The sequence below is a fragment of the Equus quagga genome, chromosome 1 (assembly GCF_021613505.1).
Source record: "Equus quagga isolate Etosha38 chromosome 1, UCLA_HA_Equagga_1.0, whole genome shotgun sequence".
Lineage (NCBI taxonomy): Eukaryota > Metazoa > Chordata > Mammalia > Perissodactyla > Equidae > Equus > Equus quagga.
In genome coordinates this window covers 10,918,658-10,937,045 of record NC_060267.1, presented here as the reverse complement: position 1 = coordinate 10,937,045, position 18,388 = coordinate 10,918,658, and the positions used below count along the sequence as shown (strand labels likewise).

Here is an 18,388-nt window from a genome sequence, read left to right as displayed (position 1 = left end):
CCTCGTGCAGAACACCATCCCCTCCTCCCATCCCATCCACGGCTTCTCCCATTCCAGTTATGGGGACTGGACATCTGGTGACCCGGGTTTCTCTCCTATCTTTGGGAACTTTGTGACCTTGGGCAAGTCAGTTCCATCTCTCTGGCCTTGATTTTCCATGCATTCCTAGAGAACCCGAATAGTCCCTGCCCCTCGTCATCTCCCAGGGAGGCAATGAGAGTAAAGTGACCAGAATGCTTTCATTTATGATTGTGCTGGGCCTCTTCTTCTAGGAGTGACCTGCCGTGCGGCTATGAGGCTGAGGACCAGGCCAAGGTTTTCCCTCTCCACCAAGAGACGGCAGCCAGCTAATCTCCCCCGTGGACTGCCGCGTACCTGCACTTTCAGGTAGCTTCGGCTGCTTGCTCTGACCAGCCTCAGGTGGCCTCGTTTCTTGCCCTCAGCCTCTTTGTTTCTCCCGCTTTTTAAAATCATCTCAAAACTTTTACTATATAGCTGTCCCTCAACTCCTGCTTTCCTGTCCTACGGGAACATCTGTGCTGCCCCTTGTGCTCTGGACATTGACCTCCCCTCCCCACTGATGCTTTCCCTTTGGCCATAGTAGTAACCACAGTACTGCCTTTCTGCCACTAGGGGTCACTGCCACATGTCAAAAGAAGCCAGCCAGGGTGGTGTCCCTCCAGAGCCACACACAGGTCATAGGACCCCATAGATGTTAGGAGAGCTTGGGAAATCATCTCAACCCTCCCCCTGACTCCACCCTAAAATACTTTTGCATGGAAAGGTATCTTCTGAACTAGGACATCTCCAGTGAAGATGTTTGATTTACTCCCGCGCCTGTGTCCTGTACTCCTCCTGTTTGTATGTGTCACCAATAAGCTTTAGGAAATACCCCGGGAAGTCTAACTTTTTGTTTGTCTAGCTGTAGTGTCAGCACTCCCCTCCCATCTTGCTCAGCGGAGATGGGAACAGCTGTGTCCCCACTCCAAGCCCCCCTTCTCCACCTCTGTCCCCAGGTCCTCTCCTCCAGCAGCACAGGCAGCTTCTTGGTTCTTGTGTGTCACCAGGCTTCGCACCATGCTTCCTTTAGGGCCCAGAACTGGGCACTGGGATCCTGTTTTATTGTCCACTTTGGGTCCCTGGAGAACTAGAAACAAGAGAACATGGCCAGTCTCTTACTGGGTGGCATCCAAGCACAGCCCTCTCCAGGGGTTTTCCAGAATAGTAGGCCGGGCGCACACAGGCAGAGTGTGAGAGGCGAAGAAGTCGGAATGGGGAAGGAAGGGTTAGGGCAGGTCTGGAGAGAGGAGCAGGGCCTGGGGGTCTGGTGTCTGGTTGCTGGTATTAAAGGAACAGGACTGTAAGCCAAAGTTTGTACAAATGCCACCCTTTTCCTGTTTGGTGGCTGGGCTGCAAGGCAGTTCCTCACTACCTCTTTCTCTTTCTTTCCCAGTTTCTAAGAGGGACTGAGGCCTCTTCTCTCAGCATGCTGCAAACCTGTGGTCTCTGATACTAACTCCCTCCCTGCCCTGTTGTTCGACTGTACCGCGTTTGACGTCTTCTCTTCCTCTGTACCTCTTTGTACTCTGTATCGATATATCAAAAGCTGCTGCTATGTCTGTCTGTCCTCTCTGTCTTACTCTCTAGTATCTAATGATGTATTTAGCAATTTCTAAGCATAGTACACCCTCCTCATTTGGGGCAATAGGAGGAGGGTGAATGTTTCTTCTTTCTTTCATATATGCGTCTCTCACACTGAGTGGTGTTAGTCATGGAGATGATAAAAGGAAAAACAGGAGCTAGAGGGCTGTGATCCTTCACACACTCACACGCACGCACACACACGCACACACACCAAGCCTTAAGCCGAAGAATGTCGTAGCATCATAAGATACAGAGATAGACTCCTCCTCCTCTTGCACATATAGCACAGGGGAAGGTAAGATGGAAGGACTGCTCAATCAGACGTAGAATTTTCTTCATACACCCCTCACTTGAACCAAGGGATTCTGGGTGTGCACCTCTGCCCTCTGACGTCTGCCTTTTGCCTCCCTCTTCCCGTTCCCCTGGACAACCAAGAACGTGGATTGCTCAATGGAATTTCTCCTCAAAATTACTTGTGATATTCTCCACCCCAAAGCTCATGACCAGAATCCAGAGTTGCTTAAAAATATTTTGCAAAGTTGAGGAGGCAGATTCTTCCCGACAGGCTGTCAAATGGTTACTCATCCGTCCATGGGGTTAGTTATAGGCGAGTGTAGTTGAGGTGATTGCGTCTTAGGCTTTGGGGAGTGAACAGGCTGAGAAGTTCCTAAGGATTTTTTGCCACATTGATGAGCTGAATTCCTTTCTCTGTCCCATATTGGGCTGCATGTTTCCCCCATCTGAATTTTTTGGTTTGGGGGCTTCCAGTTCTTCCTTTCAAGATGGAGCCTGACTTTTCTCCAATATACATTAAAAAAATTTCTTTCACAAAGATTTCCTTCTACAATGTCCCCCTCTGGTATTAAGTGCACTTTAAAGAAAGGGGCAGGGCAGATTTTCCAGAAGTGGAGGAGCCCAAGGGCTTGACCTGGGGCTCTTCCTGCCCTCTCCAGCCCCATGTAATTGGGAGGAATATTGTTTGGGTTTCCGACATCCTTTCCTTCCACATGGTGCTAAGGTGGCTTTCCAGGTAACTGCAGGGGTGGAGAGTGGAGGTCACAAGTTGGTCCAAACCAAGAAAGTAAGTCTGGTGTCCAGATACCCAGTCTTATCCAGGATGAAAGAACAGGGCAGCAGGGCAACCCATCACCTAGCTTCTCAGTCGGGACAGAAAGCTCAGTGTGAGTGCCAGCTGGTGTTGGCCCATGACTTCTTCAAGAGAAGAAGTCCCTTCTCCCTTTACCTGTTGGGCCCCTTTTACCAATTAAGGAGAAATGCAGGGAAAAAAATACCAGAGGGGTGTGGAATAAATCCAAGGCGGTGATAGTCAAACATTTTTCAAAAGAAATCTTATATAGAACCCTGATATAAAAAGTACCTAAACGTGATGCAGACCTGGGCAGTTTGCACTTTCCTTATTTGGCAGAAAACGCTTCATTCATTGAGGAGCCCTTGAACACTCTAAGAGACCCTGAGGGTTCTGTAGAAGAGTTTGGAAACCAGTGTTCTGAGGAAAGGGGTTCAACCTTGCTCCCCTGCCCCAAGCCCACAACTCACAGCAAAGAGGGACAGGGTGGGGACGATGAGCCACGCTGTCTCCAGACCCAGTCGGAGAAGAAGGAAGACACCTGTGCACCTGTAGACTTGGGCTAATATTTGCCAGCAGGGCACCTACAAATCCGGCGGGCTTTATGCAATCTTGCCACCAAGTGATTCTTTTAAAACACATAAGAATGTGAAGGTGCAGGGCAAATGAGGAGAGAGGTGACAGAGGGAGCGGCCTTCCCTTGAGCAAAATGTAAGGGAAATAGAATTCACTTACATAAATAAGAAACAACATGATACACACAAAGCCTTCACCAGAAGCTTCAGTCTACAGCCTCCTCCTCCTCGTCCTCCTCCCCCCACCCCTCACCACATCCCTTTCAGAGAGCCAGGGTCACCACCAGGGGCACCTGGCCTGCCCACTCACATCTGCCAAAATGTTGCATGCCAGCGTGGAAGACAGACCAAACCGCACAACCCCCAGTGTGTATTTATTTGATGTACATAGATATGTTTAAAATAAAATAAACTCAATGATGACTCTTTGGCGTTGTAAATCTTTATTCCTCCCCAGTCCCACTCCCTTCTTTGCATGTAATGGCGTTTGACAGTGTAGTATATATCTTTCCAGGTGTTTTTCTATATATTTACACATAGGTTTTCTTTCCCACTTAATAATATATCCTGGAGATCTTTTCATGTCAATAGACATAGATTTACCTCATTAAAAAATATATATAATTTTCTGTAAACTTATCCTATTATTTATTTATTTATTTATTTGGGGGGAAGATTAGCCCTGAGCTAACTACTGCAAATCCTCCTCTTTTTTGCTGAGGAAGCCTGGCCCTGAGCTAACATCTGTGCCCATCTTCCTCTACTTTATATGTGGGACGCCTACCACAGAATGGTGTACCAAGTGGTGCCATGTCCACATCTGGGATCCGAACGGGTGAACCCCGGGCCGCTGAGGAGTGGAACTTGCGAACTTAACTGCTGCGCCACCAGGCTGGACCCCCAAACTTATCCTATAATTCATTCAACCATTCCACTATTGGTGGACATCTATCTAGGTTGTTTGTAATTTTTAACAAAAAATGGTATCCTGTTTTCTTCACTTTTCCCCAGACCATCACCTCAGACCCAGCATCAATTCCATCCCTCTCCAGTGTGTCTCTGTCACTCCTTTGCCAACAGCTTAATTCTCTTGTCCCAGGATCATCTACCACGATCATGCTTCTCGCCCCCTTTTAGAGCGTACCTGTCTTCTCTGCTCACACTTCAGAGCTTCTGAGATGAATGGAGAACGTCGCACAACAAAATCACTGGGGCAACCAAACATGACGCCTAGAGCTAACTGGGCCTTCGGGCTGCTTCCCGTTCCTACTGTGTATCCCTGCTCAGTTTCCTCTCCCAACCCCAGAGCAGCTGCTCTAAACCCTCACTCCTCAAGATCCCTTCTCACCTCCTCTTAGGCAACAACTTTGCTTTAAAGGGAAAGTGAAGGCGATTGAGCATGAAATTCTTCATCTCCTCCCACACCTACATGCTTACCTATATCTGCACAGATCCTTTCCTCTCGCCCTTCTGACAAGTGATAAATCTCCCTTCGCTGGACTAAAGCAAGTCCCTGCTAGATTCTTCATTCCTGAGATACTTACATACACCCAATATGTAAAATAACTAACGTGATGCAGATTTGGGCAGTTTGCATCTTCTTTGTTAACTTAAGTCTCAATGACTTCCTTCTCCTTGTAAAGTCTCCCTTAAAAGTGTATTTTCCTGGATGTTCCTCTATAAGCAAGTCCGCATCTTGTTTTCCTACAACCAAATTTCCTGAAAAGGTCTGAGGCTTTCCCTCCTCGCTTCCTAACCTCCCATTCATTCCTCAGCGCACCCTGCTCTGGCTCTTGTTCTGTTGAAACTGCTTTCCGAAGGTACCTAGTTGCCAAATACAATGGGGCACTTCTCCGTCCTTGTCTGGCTTCACCTCTCCATGACATTTGACACTGCTCTCCACTCCTTGAAGCTTGACTTTTTTGGCTTCTGTTACCCTGTTCTCCTGGCTCCTTTCACTTCTCTGGCCACTCCTTCTCAGTCTTCTCCTCCAACCTCTTAAATGCTGCTCTATACCTAGGGTCAGCCCTTGGTCTTTTCCTTGCTCTCTCTGGCAGGTGTCATCCACACCCACAGATTCCACAACAATAATTATATCTGTATCCCCAGCTGAAACCATTCTGCTGCGCTCTGGGCCGTATGTCCAATTGCCCTCAGGTGCCTCAAACGCCTTCCATCTTCAAGATGAGTTAAACTGAATTCATCTTTTCGCCAAAACTGCGCTTTTCATGTCACCACCATCTCTCTTCACCTTAGCCAAAAGCCTGGGATTCATTTCAATTTCCTTTCCCTCAAGCCCCACATCCACTAAGAATTTTCCAGACTGACATCAAACTATACCTTTCGATGCCATCCCCTTCTTTCCATCCCAACAGCCACTGTTTTAGTTCATCCTCTCGTGCCTAGACTTTTGCAACACTCCAGTCACCCTCCAGAATGATGCCTGAGTGGTCCTCCTAAAAGCACGCTTAATACATCAAAACCACTTAAGGGATCTCCAACTTCGGAAAGAACGGCTTTCGGGTTAGCCTCAGGCTGGAGGTCACTCCCAGAAACTGAGCAAAACTCGCTGCGGCGACCTCGCAGCAAAGAAGCCCCGGACCTAGGAGGGAATTAGGCCAGCCTAGGCCGCAGCCCCATCACCCCGGTGACAGCTCAAGGCCCTGGGACGGCTCCCAGCCCTCAGGGCACGCGATTCCGCTCGCCGCCTCCGCGCCAGGTGCGCCCACCCCCGGCCGGCGTTGGGCTCCGGCCGCCGGGGGCGGAGCCATTGCCGCCCCGCCCCCCGCGCCTGCGGGCCGGCCTCCGGTCACGTGACGGCGGCGCAGGTGAGCGCCGCTTCCGGGGTCGGGAGCCCGCCGCGCGGCCGCTCCGGCTTCTGCTCGGTCGGGTGCGCGGGAGACGATGGCGTCCTCCTCGGTCCCGCCGGCCACCGCACCGGCGGCGACAGCGGCCCCCGGGCCGGGTTTCGGCTTCGCCTCCAAAACCAAGAAGAAGCATTTCGTGCAGCAGAAGGTGAAGGTGTTCCGGGCGGCCGACCCGCTGGTGGGCGTGTTCCTGTGGGGCGTAGCCCACTCGGTGAGACCCGGCCCTCGCCCCGGCGGCCCTGCCGAGCCCCTCAGCTCATGCGCCCCGGCGTCCCAGCTTCCAGGCTCCCGCCTCCCGAGGCCCTCGCGCGGCCACTCTCCCCGCGGCCGTCCCGGTCGCCGCCCACGCCACCCCCCGGCGTATCTTCTCGCTCTGGACCTTTCTCGAACGCAGACTTTTGTCTGCCCCTCCGCCCTTTACTCCTCAGCTCTAGGGCCGCCTTTCCCACCTGCAGCCCAGCTCCCTGCCTCCTTCCGGCCAGATCCGGCCTCAGCCCCAGGACCCGGCCCCGGCTGGAAGGACGTTAGGGGGAGTGGCTCTTCAGGGTTGGCGGCGGTGAGGTCTCGGGTGAGCGTGTGTGTGTGGAAGGGGAGCAGGGAGGGTGGCTGGGTGCGGGGGATCGTTCACTTTCCTTTCCGCCTTGCTTTCCAGCCGCCGTCCTTGACTTTGGAACCTTGGCTTTGGGGGAAGCGCCAGGCTTCCCGGACCTTCTAATCCTGCTTGTCCCTTCCTTTCCCTTCCAGAGGTACAGCATTTCAGAGAAGCTACCCCACCCTGAGCCTAGTGGCCGCACTCACTCAGGACCTATGTATATATGCCTTTGGTTTTAACTGCCTCCCCACTGCTGGCTGCAGTGATGGTCTTTGGTGTAAGTGGGGGTCATCTTTGACCAAAGAGAGGGCTGAGGAGCTCTGGTCCTGGGGACACTATGGTGGTGAACTTCAGAAGCAGGGAACTGCTGGAGGGGGTACGGCCTGAGAATAAGGAGGAGGCCAAAGAGGGCTGTGCATCTCCTTTCCTGAGGATACCTCAGGAGAAGGTATGTGGCAGGCAGTGTTTTATAAACCAGCTTCCTTGGATGGTTATAGTCATGGCAGGGTTGTGGAGGTGGAAGGGGGTGAGGAAGAACACAGTTTTTGTGACATTCTTAATTTGTGCCTGAGAATGTCATTTGGGGCCCGTCAGCTCCCTTTTGCACTTATGGCTCTGTGGAGTGTTCCCAGCTCCCTGGGTGGTAATATCTTACTAGCCAGTATCCAGTCTAAGGCACTTGGTATGGGCAGGTCTGATGGAGGTAGGCCTGCCTCCTATGTACCTTCCAGGTGACTTATCCATCCCTTTGGGAAGGATTGGGGGAGTCACACTGAAGACCTGCCTCTGCTTCCCTAGGTATATGTACTTCAGTCCCAATACCCCACCCTCCAGCCAACACACATTTACTTCAAGTGTCTGTAATGGAGAAATTCCGTGAACATATGTCTTTGTGATGATTCAGCCTGCTTAACAGCAGGTGGCGAGGAGGGGGCATGAAGAACCATAGCTGATTTTTAGGCTGGGAATCTCAAGTGGCTTTTTTTTTCCCTGGAGGAATATGTTCTGTCCTCCTTTTCTGCTGAGAATGAGAGGCGCTGGGTTTCACTGCAGTGTGTGGGATTTAGGTTAGACTGTACTTCAAAACCTCTGTGAACAATCAAGTAAGGATAGGAAAGCATCGTGCATTCAGTTGATAAACACTCTGGACCACCGTGTGCCCAACACTGTGCTAGCTAGGCTCCTGAGAGATGCAGACGACTAGAACTGGTCCTTGCTCTGGAAGAGCTCACAATTTGGATGGGACTTACATAAACTAGTCATATGATCAGTGCACTATTAAAGGTGGGTGAAAGATACTGTGGCAACACTGGGGAGAAAGCACATCTCCTTGGGATTTCTTAGTACAGGATCTCCCTTTCCACTATGAGTTAGCCGACTGTGATTCTGGGGCCTGAGGAGAGTGTGTGATGATGCTTGCATCCTTTGAGCTGTGGGGTGGGTTGACTTGACTTTAGTGAACAGACTCCTAATGAGCTCATATGCTCCACCTGCCTACATTCCCTCTGAAATCAGCTGCTCTTGGGGGTCGGCCCTGTGACCTAATGGTTAAGTTCGGTGTGCTCCACTTTGGGGGCCCTGGTACGGTTCTGGGGTGTGGACCTAGACCACTCTTTGACAGCCATAATGTGGCATGACCCACATACAAAATAGAGGAAGATTGGCACAGATGTTAGTTCAGGGCGAATCTTCCTCAGGAAAAAAAAAATTAGCTGCTCTTCTTTTCCTTTACATCTAGGCAGGTGGGGAGCTACTGCAGAGAACTGGGTCAGAGCGGTCTAGAAGGACTGGTCCTGTTTGTAAGGAGATGCCTCCTGCGGGATACGGCCATGTCATTCTTGTTGCCCTTGACCCCTCAGCAGCCATTAACTTTCGCGTGTACTTTAAAGATGCCTTTTGTTTTGTTTTTAGTGGAGCATGGAACTGTTTGTCTTGAGTGTCTTGAGTCTGCTGAGGGTGTTTTTTTCTCTAGAATTTCTCACAGCTTTAAAAATAGTCTTGAGTTGCTCACAGGGTTTGCCTAATATAAAGTGACTGTTGTGAGCATGAAATTCCACGGGGGTGGAAGTGTGAGAGGCTGTGTGTGAGAGCTGCCTACTGCAGTCTTTGTTGGGCAGAAGAGGTTGGACACATTCTCTCACCTCTGTCAGGCGTAGGCATAACCAGTGTTTTTAAAGGAATGCGCTTTGAGTTGCCCTTTTCTGACTCTTTCCCAGACACAGTGTATAAGGACCTCTCCACACCCCTGCTCACTGCCTCCTTGTTCTTGTTTTGGTTTATCAGATCAATGAGCTCAGCCAGGTGCCTCCCCCGGTGATGCTGCTGCCGGACGACTTTAAGGCCAGCTCCAAGATCAAGGTCAACAATCACCTTTTCCACAGGTATGTGGGGATCCCCGCCCTTCTCATGTCAACCTTCCTAGAAAAGAGTAATAAGTAATTTTAAGAGTTAAGATTCAGTGAGTTGAATGTTTTCCATTTAGAAGGCAACTGACAAGTTGTATTGTCTAACCTCCTTCCCTATTCAGAAATTCGGTATTGTGCAAAGAAACCATTAAAATAATCTCCAGTGTTTCCTGCACTCTTTTATGTACATACTAGTTTCTCTTTCCTCCAGCCTGGTTATTCCACAGAGTAAATACATTTAGATGCCATTCCTGTTAGCTCCTGATAGGGACTCCCTGAAAGAAATACCTGAATCCTCTAAGCTCTCAGTATCAGAAGATGCCATTCAAAACAGTGGTACCTCTTGCTGGTTTTAGGATGTCTCTAACTTGCTTGAGATTTGGGAAATGCTGCTGTTTGGATGGGCAGTAGATCCTGGTTCTACTTAAGCCACTTACCAGCCATATGACTTAAACAGGTCACTCAATCACCTTGAGTCACAGTCTTTCCTTCTTTAAAATGGGAATAATATACCTTTAAAGGACCTCACAAGAGTTTTATGAGAATGAAATAAGGTAATATGTGTGAAGGTGCTTTATAAACTGTAAAGCTCTATATAAATGTAATATTGTTACTTTGTTTTCTTACCTTGAAAACTCCCATTTCAGGGAAAATCTGCCTAGTCATTTCAAGTTCAAGGAGTATTGTCCCCAGGTCTTCAGGAACCTCCGTGATCGATTTGGCATTGATGACCAGGATTACTTGGTGAGAGTCCATTATGGGGTGAGGGTGGTCCTTTTTCCCTAACAACTGACGAATCCTTGGGACAGTCATGTTTGGAGAAATGAAAGCCTTGGAAAGTATTATTCTTTACCTTTTTGTGGTCCTAGGCATCTTCAAAAATCTGATGAAAGCTATAAACCTTGTCCTTGGGGGAAAAATGTAGATATATTAAAAATTTTGTTTTCAGTTTCATTCAGTCCATATATGGACACCAGATTAAGAACCCCTGCTCAGCCTATTACACAGGGGTTTTATCCATTTTCTGATGCATTCAGTTGACCATTATCCTATGACTTGCATCTCCATATAGAGGGGCAGGAAAAGATCCCTGGCCTCTGCTGTGTCCCCAGGTATCCCTCACCCGAAGTCCCCCGAGTGAAACTGAAGGCAGTGATGGTCGCTTCCTCATCTCCTATGATCGAACTCTGGTCATCAAAGAAGTATCCAGCGAGGACATTGCTGACATGCATAGCAACCTCTCCAACTACCACCAGGTCAGGCCTCTCCCCAGCCTCGTTCTTTCCCTCCACTCCCCCCGACTCATAGCTCAGCTGTCAGAGCACATGGGGAGACTTCCTATCCGTTTTCCTCCCTACAGCCCATTTTGCCTCCCCTAAGAAGCATTTGACACCATGTTTTTGAAAACTAGGAATTAAAAAAGAGAGCCTCCACATACCTATTTGTGTTTGATTAAATAGAATAATTTAGAAATGTTCCTTATCATTTGGTACCTACAGTCTAAAACGCTGTGGATTGACACATAAAACGCGCACACGTAGCAGTTTGACTATAGACTAAGTCAGATTTAGGTGAAGTGTTAACACCAAAGCTACTATCAGGAATAAATGCAGTGTGGGGAGAAAACCAGAATAAATGCACAACTGGGATAAATTGGAGGGGAAAAGCCATGATTATGTCCAGTCCTAAGTGGGATTAGAGAAGCTATTCTGTCTGATCAGATTAATTTGGAATATGGAATTTCTGGAATATTTTAGTGATAAAAACACTGCCTGAATATCTTTCAACTGAAGAAAAATCTCACCAAAATCAATGAGCAATGAATAAATGAAAGGCTCTAAAAGGAGTCTTTGGTTTATTGAACAAATATTGAATGTCTGTTATTACTAGGCCCTACGTTAGGCAGTGGAGAAAGAGGTGAGTGAAATGGTTGGGGCCCTTGCACATCTCTTGGTCTAATGGCAGAGAGCAGCAAGCTAGCATTAGCACACAACAAGATGTGTGCAATAGTAGATGTGTGTACAGAATGCTCTGGGGCTGCAGAGGAAGAGCATCTCAACTCATCTCCGGGAAGAGGTGCATTGGGAGGCTCAAAGAGAGTTTTAGAGAGAGTATCATAGGAGCTGATTCTTGAAAGACTAGTAGGGACTAACCATTGGATGAAGTGGAAGAGAGCACTCTAGGCAAAGGAAAACAGCAATTGTAAAGGCACAGAACCATGAGAGAGCTTGGTGTTGGGGAACTGCAAGAAAGTCAGTGTGGCTAAGATATGATGTTGTCGAAAAACAGTTAGGCAGGAGTCAGGCTGTGAAGGCTTTTCTAAGCCACGCAGAGAGTTTGGGTTTTATCCTGAAGGTGCTTTGTAGGGGAGTGGTATATATGTTGCTTAGAAATAACACCAAGCATTGTAGAGAAAGTGACAGCATTTTAGGGAATGGAATGAGGGCAGGGAGGGAACTGGAAGTGGAGGTAGCAGTTGGGAGGTAATTGTAATAGTCTAGGTGAGCAATGACAGGGGCCTGGTGGAGTGACGGCAGTGGAGGTGGTGAGCACGAGCTATGTGAGAACTGTGGGAATTAGGCAGAGGTGCCTCTAAGTTCCTGGTTGGGGTAACTGGGTGCCCATTCACCAACAGTTGGGAAGCAGAAGAAGAAACAGGTTTTTGGAGGAAGACAGTTTTGATTTAGACATGTTGAGTTTGGGGTTTCCGCAGTCCATCCAGGTATAGCTGTCCAGTAAGTGGTTGGGGTATGGAGTTCAGGAAAGAGGATTAGACTAGGAGTCTAAATTGGAGAGTTATAAGTAAATAGATGGTAATTAAAGCCATGAATTAGATAATTATTGAAGAGAAATGTGGAGTGAAATGAAAAGAAAGTTGAGGACAGAACTTTAAGGAACAAGTAGAAAAAAGAGCCCATGAAGGAGACTCAGAGTAGACGGACGCTCCTAATGATTTATGCTCTACTCCATTCCACACAGGATTTGAGGACGGAGGAGGATCAGAAGGGTGGTATGATGGGAGCAAGGGTGAAAAGAGGTTTAAGGAGAGACTAGCAGTAGTATCAAGTGTCGCCCAGTTGCAATAGATAGCCATTGGATTTGGGAACCGAGGGATTTGGTGGAGGGAGGGGCAGAGAGATTTCAGAGGGGAAAGGAGAATATAAATCTGATTTCAGTGATCCGAGGTGTGAATAAGAGAAAGGAAGTGGATTGATTGCTGACTAATTTTCTGAGAGGTTGGCTATGAAGAGAAGTAGGCAGCAATACTGAGAGGGAGAGAGATGGTAGCATTGAAAGAGGAAGTTTTTTTTAGAATCCAAATTATAGGCCATCATGCAAACATTTTTACTACGGGAATCTAGCCCACTCAGAAAAATTGGTCTAGATAAAATCATTTCATTGAAAAGCAGATGTAATTTCTAATCCTGGTTCTGTGACCACTTGCATAGAAAAAGGGTCTAAAAGAAGGATGATAACACCTACCTTGCCCATCTCGAAGAATGATAAAGATGAATTGAGAAAAGGTGCTTTAAAATTTAGAGACGTTATACAAATGGAATAAATCAGAGGAGAGGCGGATTCAGAAGCCATGAGAATAACCAGGGCATCTTTAGAAAGCACACCTCCCCCCCTCAACTTTTGACCTTCTTGTAACCTCTCTACTTGACGTTTTCTGGCCCCCTCTGGAATGGTAGTGTTTGAATTCCCATCCTTGGGCTTCGTGTATCTGCTGCTCAGCCTCTCCGCGTTCCTTCCTCCCATCTACCCAGTACATTGTGAAATGCCATGGCAACACGCTGCTGCCCCAGTTCCTGGGCATGTACCGAGTCAGTGTGGACAACGAAGACAGCTACATGCTGGTGATGCGCAACATGTTTAGCCACCGTCTTCCTGTGCACAGGAAGTATGACCTCAAGGTAAGGAAAGGAGAGCCAGGCCCGAGGGGGAGGCTCCTGATGTCTGAGGGTGGAGAAGGGCCTGGGACGGCACTGGCCGATTCATTTTGAAGGAAAGAAGATTGGGCTTGAGCATTTATCTTAGGAGCTGGATCCTGACTATTCTTTTAGCCACATCTGCTGACTTGTCTTTGGGTCTCTCCACAGGGCTCCCTAGTGTCCCGGGAAGCCAGCGATAAGGAAAAGGTGATACTGATTTTAGGTGATAGGGTGAGGGATGGGGAAGGGCAGGTGAAAGGGATCTTCTTAGGATGAAGAGGTAGGGGTCACCAGCTATTTCTTCTTGTCTTAAAGCACTGGGAAAAAGACGTACAGTTGTACCGATCCAGGGATTGTTTGGACGGGGCAGGAGGAACAGCTGCTTTGTCACTGGCATGGGTTATTCCATGTGGAAGGTTTGGGATGGGTGAGGATGCCAGCCTTTAAGAGCAAAATGCTTACCCTCCACCTCCCACTCTGGGCTCTCCTATTCAAGGAGCTATTTTTGCTTATGAAGAAGAAAGAAAAGTCAGCATAGAGGGTCTTGATTGAAAACCGTAAGCAGAAAGTAGTGGGCTGTGACTTGGAGCACAGCTGCAGTGAGTGTTTGGGGAAGCCACTGGAGGTGAGAACAGACTCTGGGGCAGCACTCCAGTGTGGATTGGGTGCGAGTCAGGGACTATGAGAGCTCTTTCCCCTAGAGGCTCTGAGTTAAATAGAGCCCTAGATAGAGCAGAGTCCTCTGGGACCTTGGGGGAAGGTGCCAAGATGTCCCTTTACCTATTCTCAGGTTAAAGAATTGCCCACACTTAAGGATATGGACTTTCTTAACAAGAACCAGAAAGTTTACATTGGTGAAGAGGAAAAGAAAGTCTTTTTAGAGAAACTAAAGAGAGATGTGGAGGTAATGACTGAGGTGTTCTGGGAATGGCTTTGTTTCCTTTTTTGCTCCCCAGAGGTTAGCTCTCTCTCCCATTCACAATATGAGGGAACTCCTCCCCTTCCCTTTATTCTTTGGGCTCTCTGCATGTAGGGGAGTTGGATATGAGATGTGAAAACCCCCTAGAGGGGACTCATGGAGCAGGGAGCTAGACTGAGCTAAAAGGATAACCTTAGATACCAGGACATTTAGGTACTAAAGGGCAATGGTATACTCCCAACTCGCCAGTTTCACACTTCCTTTCCCAGGAGGGCCCCAGAAATTCAGGGGTGGAGGTATAAGGGTGGTACCTGGGAATGGGGAGGGAGAGCTGGGGTGTCTGATTTGTCAGTGGGGTCTCAGTTCCTAGTGCAGCTGAAGATCATGGACTACAGCCTTCTGCTGGGCATCCACGACATCATTCGGGGCTCTGAACCAGAGGAGGAGGGACCTGTGCGGGAGGAGGAGTCCGAGGGGGATGGGGACTGTGGCCCGACAGGACAACCTGCTCTGGTGGGTTCCTATGGCACCTCCCCTGAGGGAATCGGCGGCTACATCCATTCCCATCGGCCCTTGGGCCCTGGAGAGTTTGAATCCTTCATTGATGTCTACGCCATCCGGAGTGCTGAGGGTGAGAGAGATCCTGGAAATTTTAAGGGTGGGGAGGGTTGTCCTTGGGGGGCAGAGACCAGGGTGGTGGATGGAGAGGCTGGTTAGCTTTTCAGAAGAGATCTGACTGGTTCCTGGGAAGAGGGAATTGGGGCTATACTTGCTCTTCATTGCTGGTCCCTCTCCCCAGGGGCCCCCCACAAGGAGGTGTATTTCATGGGCCTCATTGACATCCTGACACAGTATGATGCCAAGAAGAAAGCAGCTCATGCAGCCAAAACTGTCAAGCATGGGGTGAGGGTTCCCCAAAGCCATTCCTTTCCTATCTTGACTGTTCTTTGGGAAGAGAGAGCATCTCGTGCCAGAGCAGTGGGGTGGCAAAAGGATAAAGGGTTGAGTCTGGAGTGGAACAGGGGGTGGGCAGTGGGGAAGGTGGGCGGGTGGCCTGACACAATGTTCCATACCTCCTCTCACAGGCTGGGGCAGAGATCTCTACTGTCCATCCTGAGCAGTATGCTAAGCGATTCCTGGATTTTATTACCAACATCTTTGCCTAAGAGACTGCCTGACTCCATGGTGACTGCTGCTTTCTGTTCAAGGTGGTGGGGTTCTGAGAGGTTTGGGGGGATTGTGGATATTCTGGCCACTACTTCTTCTCTTCCTCCTTTGCTAAATTCAGGCTATGGCTCCTTCCATCCAAATAACTCCGTCTTATTGAGTAGGCTCTTCCTGGCCCTTGGAAATACGTCATCCCTTTTCCCCTTTGTCCAGTTTTCCTCTTCCTCCCTCCCCTCCAACGAGTCTGCTTGCTTCATGAGGGCATTACTGTTGACTCTCCCAAGTGCCTTGATCTTTGTCAAATGTCCTGTTGTTTCTGTAACATAGGAGGAGCTGGGGAAGGGGGTGGTTTGCCGTCTTCAGGACCTGACTGGACAGATGGACCTGACTCAAGCAGCTACTCTGGATGCACTTTGCTGTGTGGGATGAACTAAGAGTGTTTGAATTTTGCTGATAACTTTATAGAACTCAGTGTGGCACGCTTCCTTCCCAGTGGGCCCTGGGATAGAAGATTTTCAAGATACTACAGATGTGGGTGCAGGCATACACACATATGATGGGACATGGCCAATCTTACCCACCGTTGGGGTGGAGAGTGGTCAGCAGGCTGGCACTTCATGGAGGTGGGACCTACGAGGACTCTTGATTATGCAGGGAATTGGAGAAGGTCTCTGTCAGGGATTGACTACTCTCCAATCTCTTCCCTCACCCCACTTCCACTCCCACCCCTATACTTCTGGGCACAGGAGCCCAGAGATTGCCAGAGTGTTCCATCCTGGGGAAGGTGTTTGATTTTCTGTTGCTGCTTTTTCCCCAGGACCTCACACCCTTCCTGGGGCTGGAACCCTTCAGTGGGGATATGGGCCAGTTCTGGAGGCTGGGATGATGGGCCAGGGGTGTAAGGTTCATTCTCCATGTTAAATTTCCTTTCTTCATGTCTACCCATCCCTGAGGTTTTAGTCCTAGCAGGAGGGAATATCTCTACCTGGGTCAACCCTGGTCATTTCAAAGGACGGAAGTCTCAAGTGTGAGAACCTCCTCTGCTCCCTGGAGATATGCGCCTAGCATACTCCCTTCCCCCACCTCTTCTCAAACCCTTTTTCCAGTTGGTTTTGTTGTTCTTGTCTCTTCTGTCCTGGCTTATACTGCTACTGTGCCTCCCAGGGGACAGATGGCTTTCTTTGTCATCTTCACTCTTAATCCCCAGAGAGGAGTCAGAGCCATAACTCAATCACCCAGCCCTCTCCAAAGAGAGTTGAGTTGATGTGTGATAGTCTTAGAATGTAGAGGACCCTGATGAGCTGAGATAGTGTCCTCCCCTCCCCCCAATGCTTTAGGGGCTAAGGCAGCCATTCTTCCTGCTATCCTCCATCTCCCTTGAGGCTCCTACATTTTTTTTAAACATAAAGATGGGTATACCAGCAACTGGCCTGTGGGGATGCAAAGATTCTTCGCTCTGTATCTGGCTGGACTGATCTGTCTCACAGGAAGTCATGAGGTCATGAAGAATTCCTCTCTCCCTTCCATCTTCTGCTCCAAAGGAAGTAACAAGAGGCATCTCCAGTTAAGGATTGGAGCCCCTATCATACCTTCCTGTCAGGAGCCTAATGGGTCTTTTTCTTTCCCAGTCTACCTTTCCCCTGTTGAATGCAATAAAATTCCATGACACCAGCAACTGTTCTTTAGAAATGGGTTTTCTGACCATGTGGCTAATGTATCATGAGCAGTATGGTCTCCTTCATTTGTTGTTTCTGTTTTTCATCTTTTTTTGTTTTATTAATTAATAGAAAAGATCTTGTGTATGTACTCCCATTACTGTCACTACATAGAAAATAAATTATTGAATCCGAATTCCTTCACAGAAATGCCTCTTGTTTCCCCTTTCCCCCTTTTCTGAGGAAGGCTGTGCCTAGGGGTACAGAGACCAGAAGGAGAATTCTCATCTTTAAGTTGTTGGCCCCTAACTAAGAAATGCGGGTCTCTAGATAGATGGCTGTGAACTTCAAAGGCGGCAAGGGGTGTGCATGGGAATGGAAAACTCATTCTCCAGCTTTGTGGGAATCCAGCTATAGGGGGGCCAGGGAGAACTGAGGTGAAGTGACCCTCTTCCCTCAGGTCCTGGACTTGACCACACTCCCATCTCAGTAAAGGTGAGTGAGCCTCTCAGTTCACGCACACTAGCACCACAAGCACTAGCACCGCAGGCATGCACGAGCTAAAAGAGAAGGAATTCAGTGTTCCCCCAGGCTTCCTGGGAAAGATGTCCTCTGCCTGGAGGGCAAGAAGAGTACAGCAGGGTCCTGGGAAAGTGAGGAAGAAAGTGACCAACCCTCCAGCCCAGAGGGGGAGTGAAGAAGGGGGTGGACAAATAGAGATTGTTGCCAGTCTGGGAGATGAGTACTGCTTGGTGTGGAGGCCTTCTGGCTGGTGGAAAAACCTGGCTTGATGTGGCCCCAGGGAAGTGAGTTCGACTGGGGGCGGAGATTGCTCTGATGTGGGAAGCAGAACAGAGCACAGCTTTTTTTTTCTTTGACAGTTTTTAACTCTATTTCAACCATAGACCTGACACTACCACCACCCCAAGACATTTTTTAAAAATGTATTCACTTCCTGTTCTGCACCAGCCTCAGTATCCCTGTTTGTGCAAAGAGAAAAATCAGAGGCACTTACCCATAGCCACCTAGGAGCAGGTTGTTGGGGTCACAGAAGGTAACAATCCAGGAAAAGGCAAGAGATGAGGGAGGGTATTGAAATGGTTTAGTCCTGGGGTTTATTTTTTTAGAACCGATGCTATTCCTTTTACTGTGACTCTTCTTCCCGTCCCACATTATTCCTCAAAGACCTTTCCAGCGTAAGGCTCACAGAAAAATTGCCCCCTCTTCCCCATCTACCTAAACCAACACTCCTCACCCACCCATCCGCCAGCAGCTCCCAGAAGCTGCCACGCAGCTGGCTGGGAAAAAGGGAGAGGGTTCCTGCTGGGAGGGGAAACGAGAAGGGTGGCGTCTCTGAGGGATTTAACCTCCTACCTTCGGTTCCACGACGCCACCCCCTCCCTCCAAAGACTGGGACGGCGCCTCCATTTTTGTTTTGGGGCGGAAGGGCAGGGGCTGGTGGATAGAAGGGGGTCAAAGAAAACGGCGGTTATCACCCGAGAGGGGGAAGGCGGTGCTGTCCTCCTTCCCTTCCCCTCAGTC

The 18,388-nt window shown here is 49.0% G+C and overlaps 2 protein-coding genes across 4 annotated transcripts in view; both read left to right on the top strand.

Moving 5' to 3' along the window:
- Positions 1-3,675, top strand: part of KIF5A (kinesin family member 5A) — a 28,360-nt gene extending 24,685 nt beyond the window's left edge. The window contains exons 28-29 of one of the 2 annotated variants that reach the window (XM_046652382.1): positions 273-387; positions 1,017-3,675. In XM_046652382.1, coding sequence (XP_046508338.1) covers positions 273-351 — 79 coding nt within the window. In that variant the 3' untranslated portion in view covers positions 352-387; positions 1,017-3,675. Of the gene's footprint in view, positions 1-272 lie in introns of both variants that reach the window. The other variant, XM_046652373.1, reaches the window with a different exon arrangement.
- A 2,461-nt stretch (positions 3,676-6,136) lies between these two features.
- Positions 6,137-17,052, top strand: PIP4K2C (phosphatidylinositol-5-phosphate 4-kinase type 2 gamma). Of its 2 annotated transcripts, XM_046658834.1 has the most exons (11): positions 6,248-6,384; positions 6,826-6,919; positions 9,049-9,146; positions 9,818-9,914; positions 10,283-10,426; positions 12,941-13,087; positions 13,274-13,312; positions 13,896-14,009; positions 14,388-14,655; positions 14,824-14,927; positions 15,110-17,052. In XM_046658834.1, the coding sequence occupies exons 3-11, from the start codon at positions 9,082-9,084 to the stop codon at positions 15,188-15,190; spliced, it is 1,059 nt and encodes a 352-aa protein (XP_046514790.1). In that variant the 5' UTR covers positions 6,248-6,384; positions 6,826-6,919; positions 9,049-9,081; the 3' UTR covers positions 15,191-17,052. The 2 variants fall into 2 exon arrangements, with proteins under 2 accessions (XP_046514780.1, XP_046514790.1); XM_046658824.1 differs by lacking the exon at positions 6,826-6,919 and having other exon boundaries at positions 6,137-6,384.
- The last annotated feature ends 1,336 nt before the right edge of the window (positions 17,053-18,388 follow it).

What these genes read in the sequence shown, in the direction of transcription:
- PIP4K2C (XM_046658824.1), top strand. Translation starts at nt 6,211, where the DNA reads ATGGCGTCCTCCTCGGTCCCGCCGGCCACCGCACCGGCGGCGACAGCG. An exon ending in TTGATGACCAGGATTACTTG is followed by an intron (nt 9,915 to 10,282) that starts GTGAGAGTCCAT and finishes CTGTGTCCCCAG; the next exon opens with GTATCCCTCACCCGAAGTCC. An exon ending in AAGCCAGCGATAAGGAAAAG is followed by an intron (nt 13,313 to 13,895) that starts GTGATACTGATT and finishes ACCTATTCTCAG; the next exon opens with GTTAAAGAATTGCCCACACT.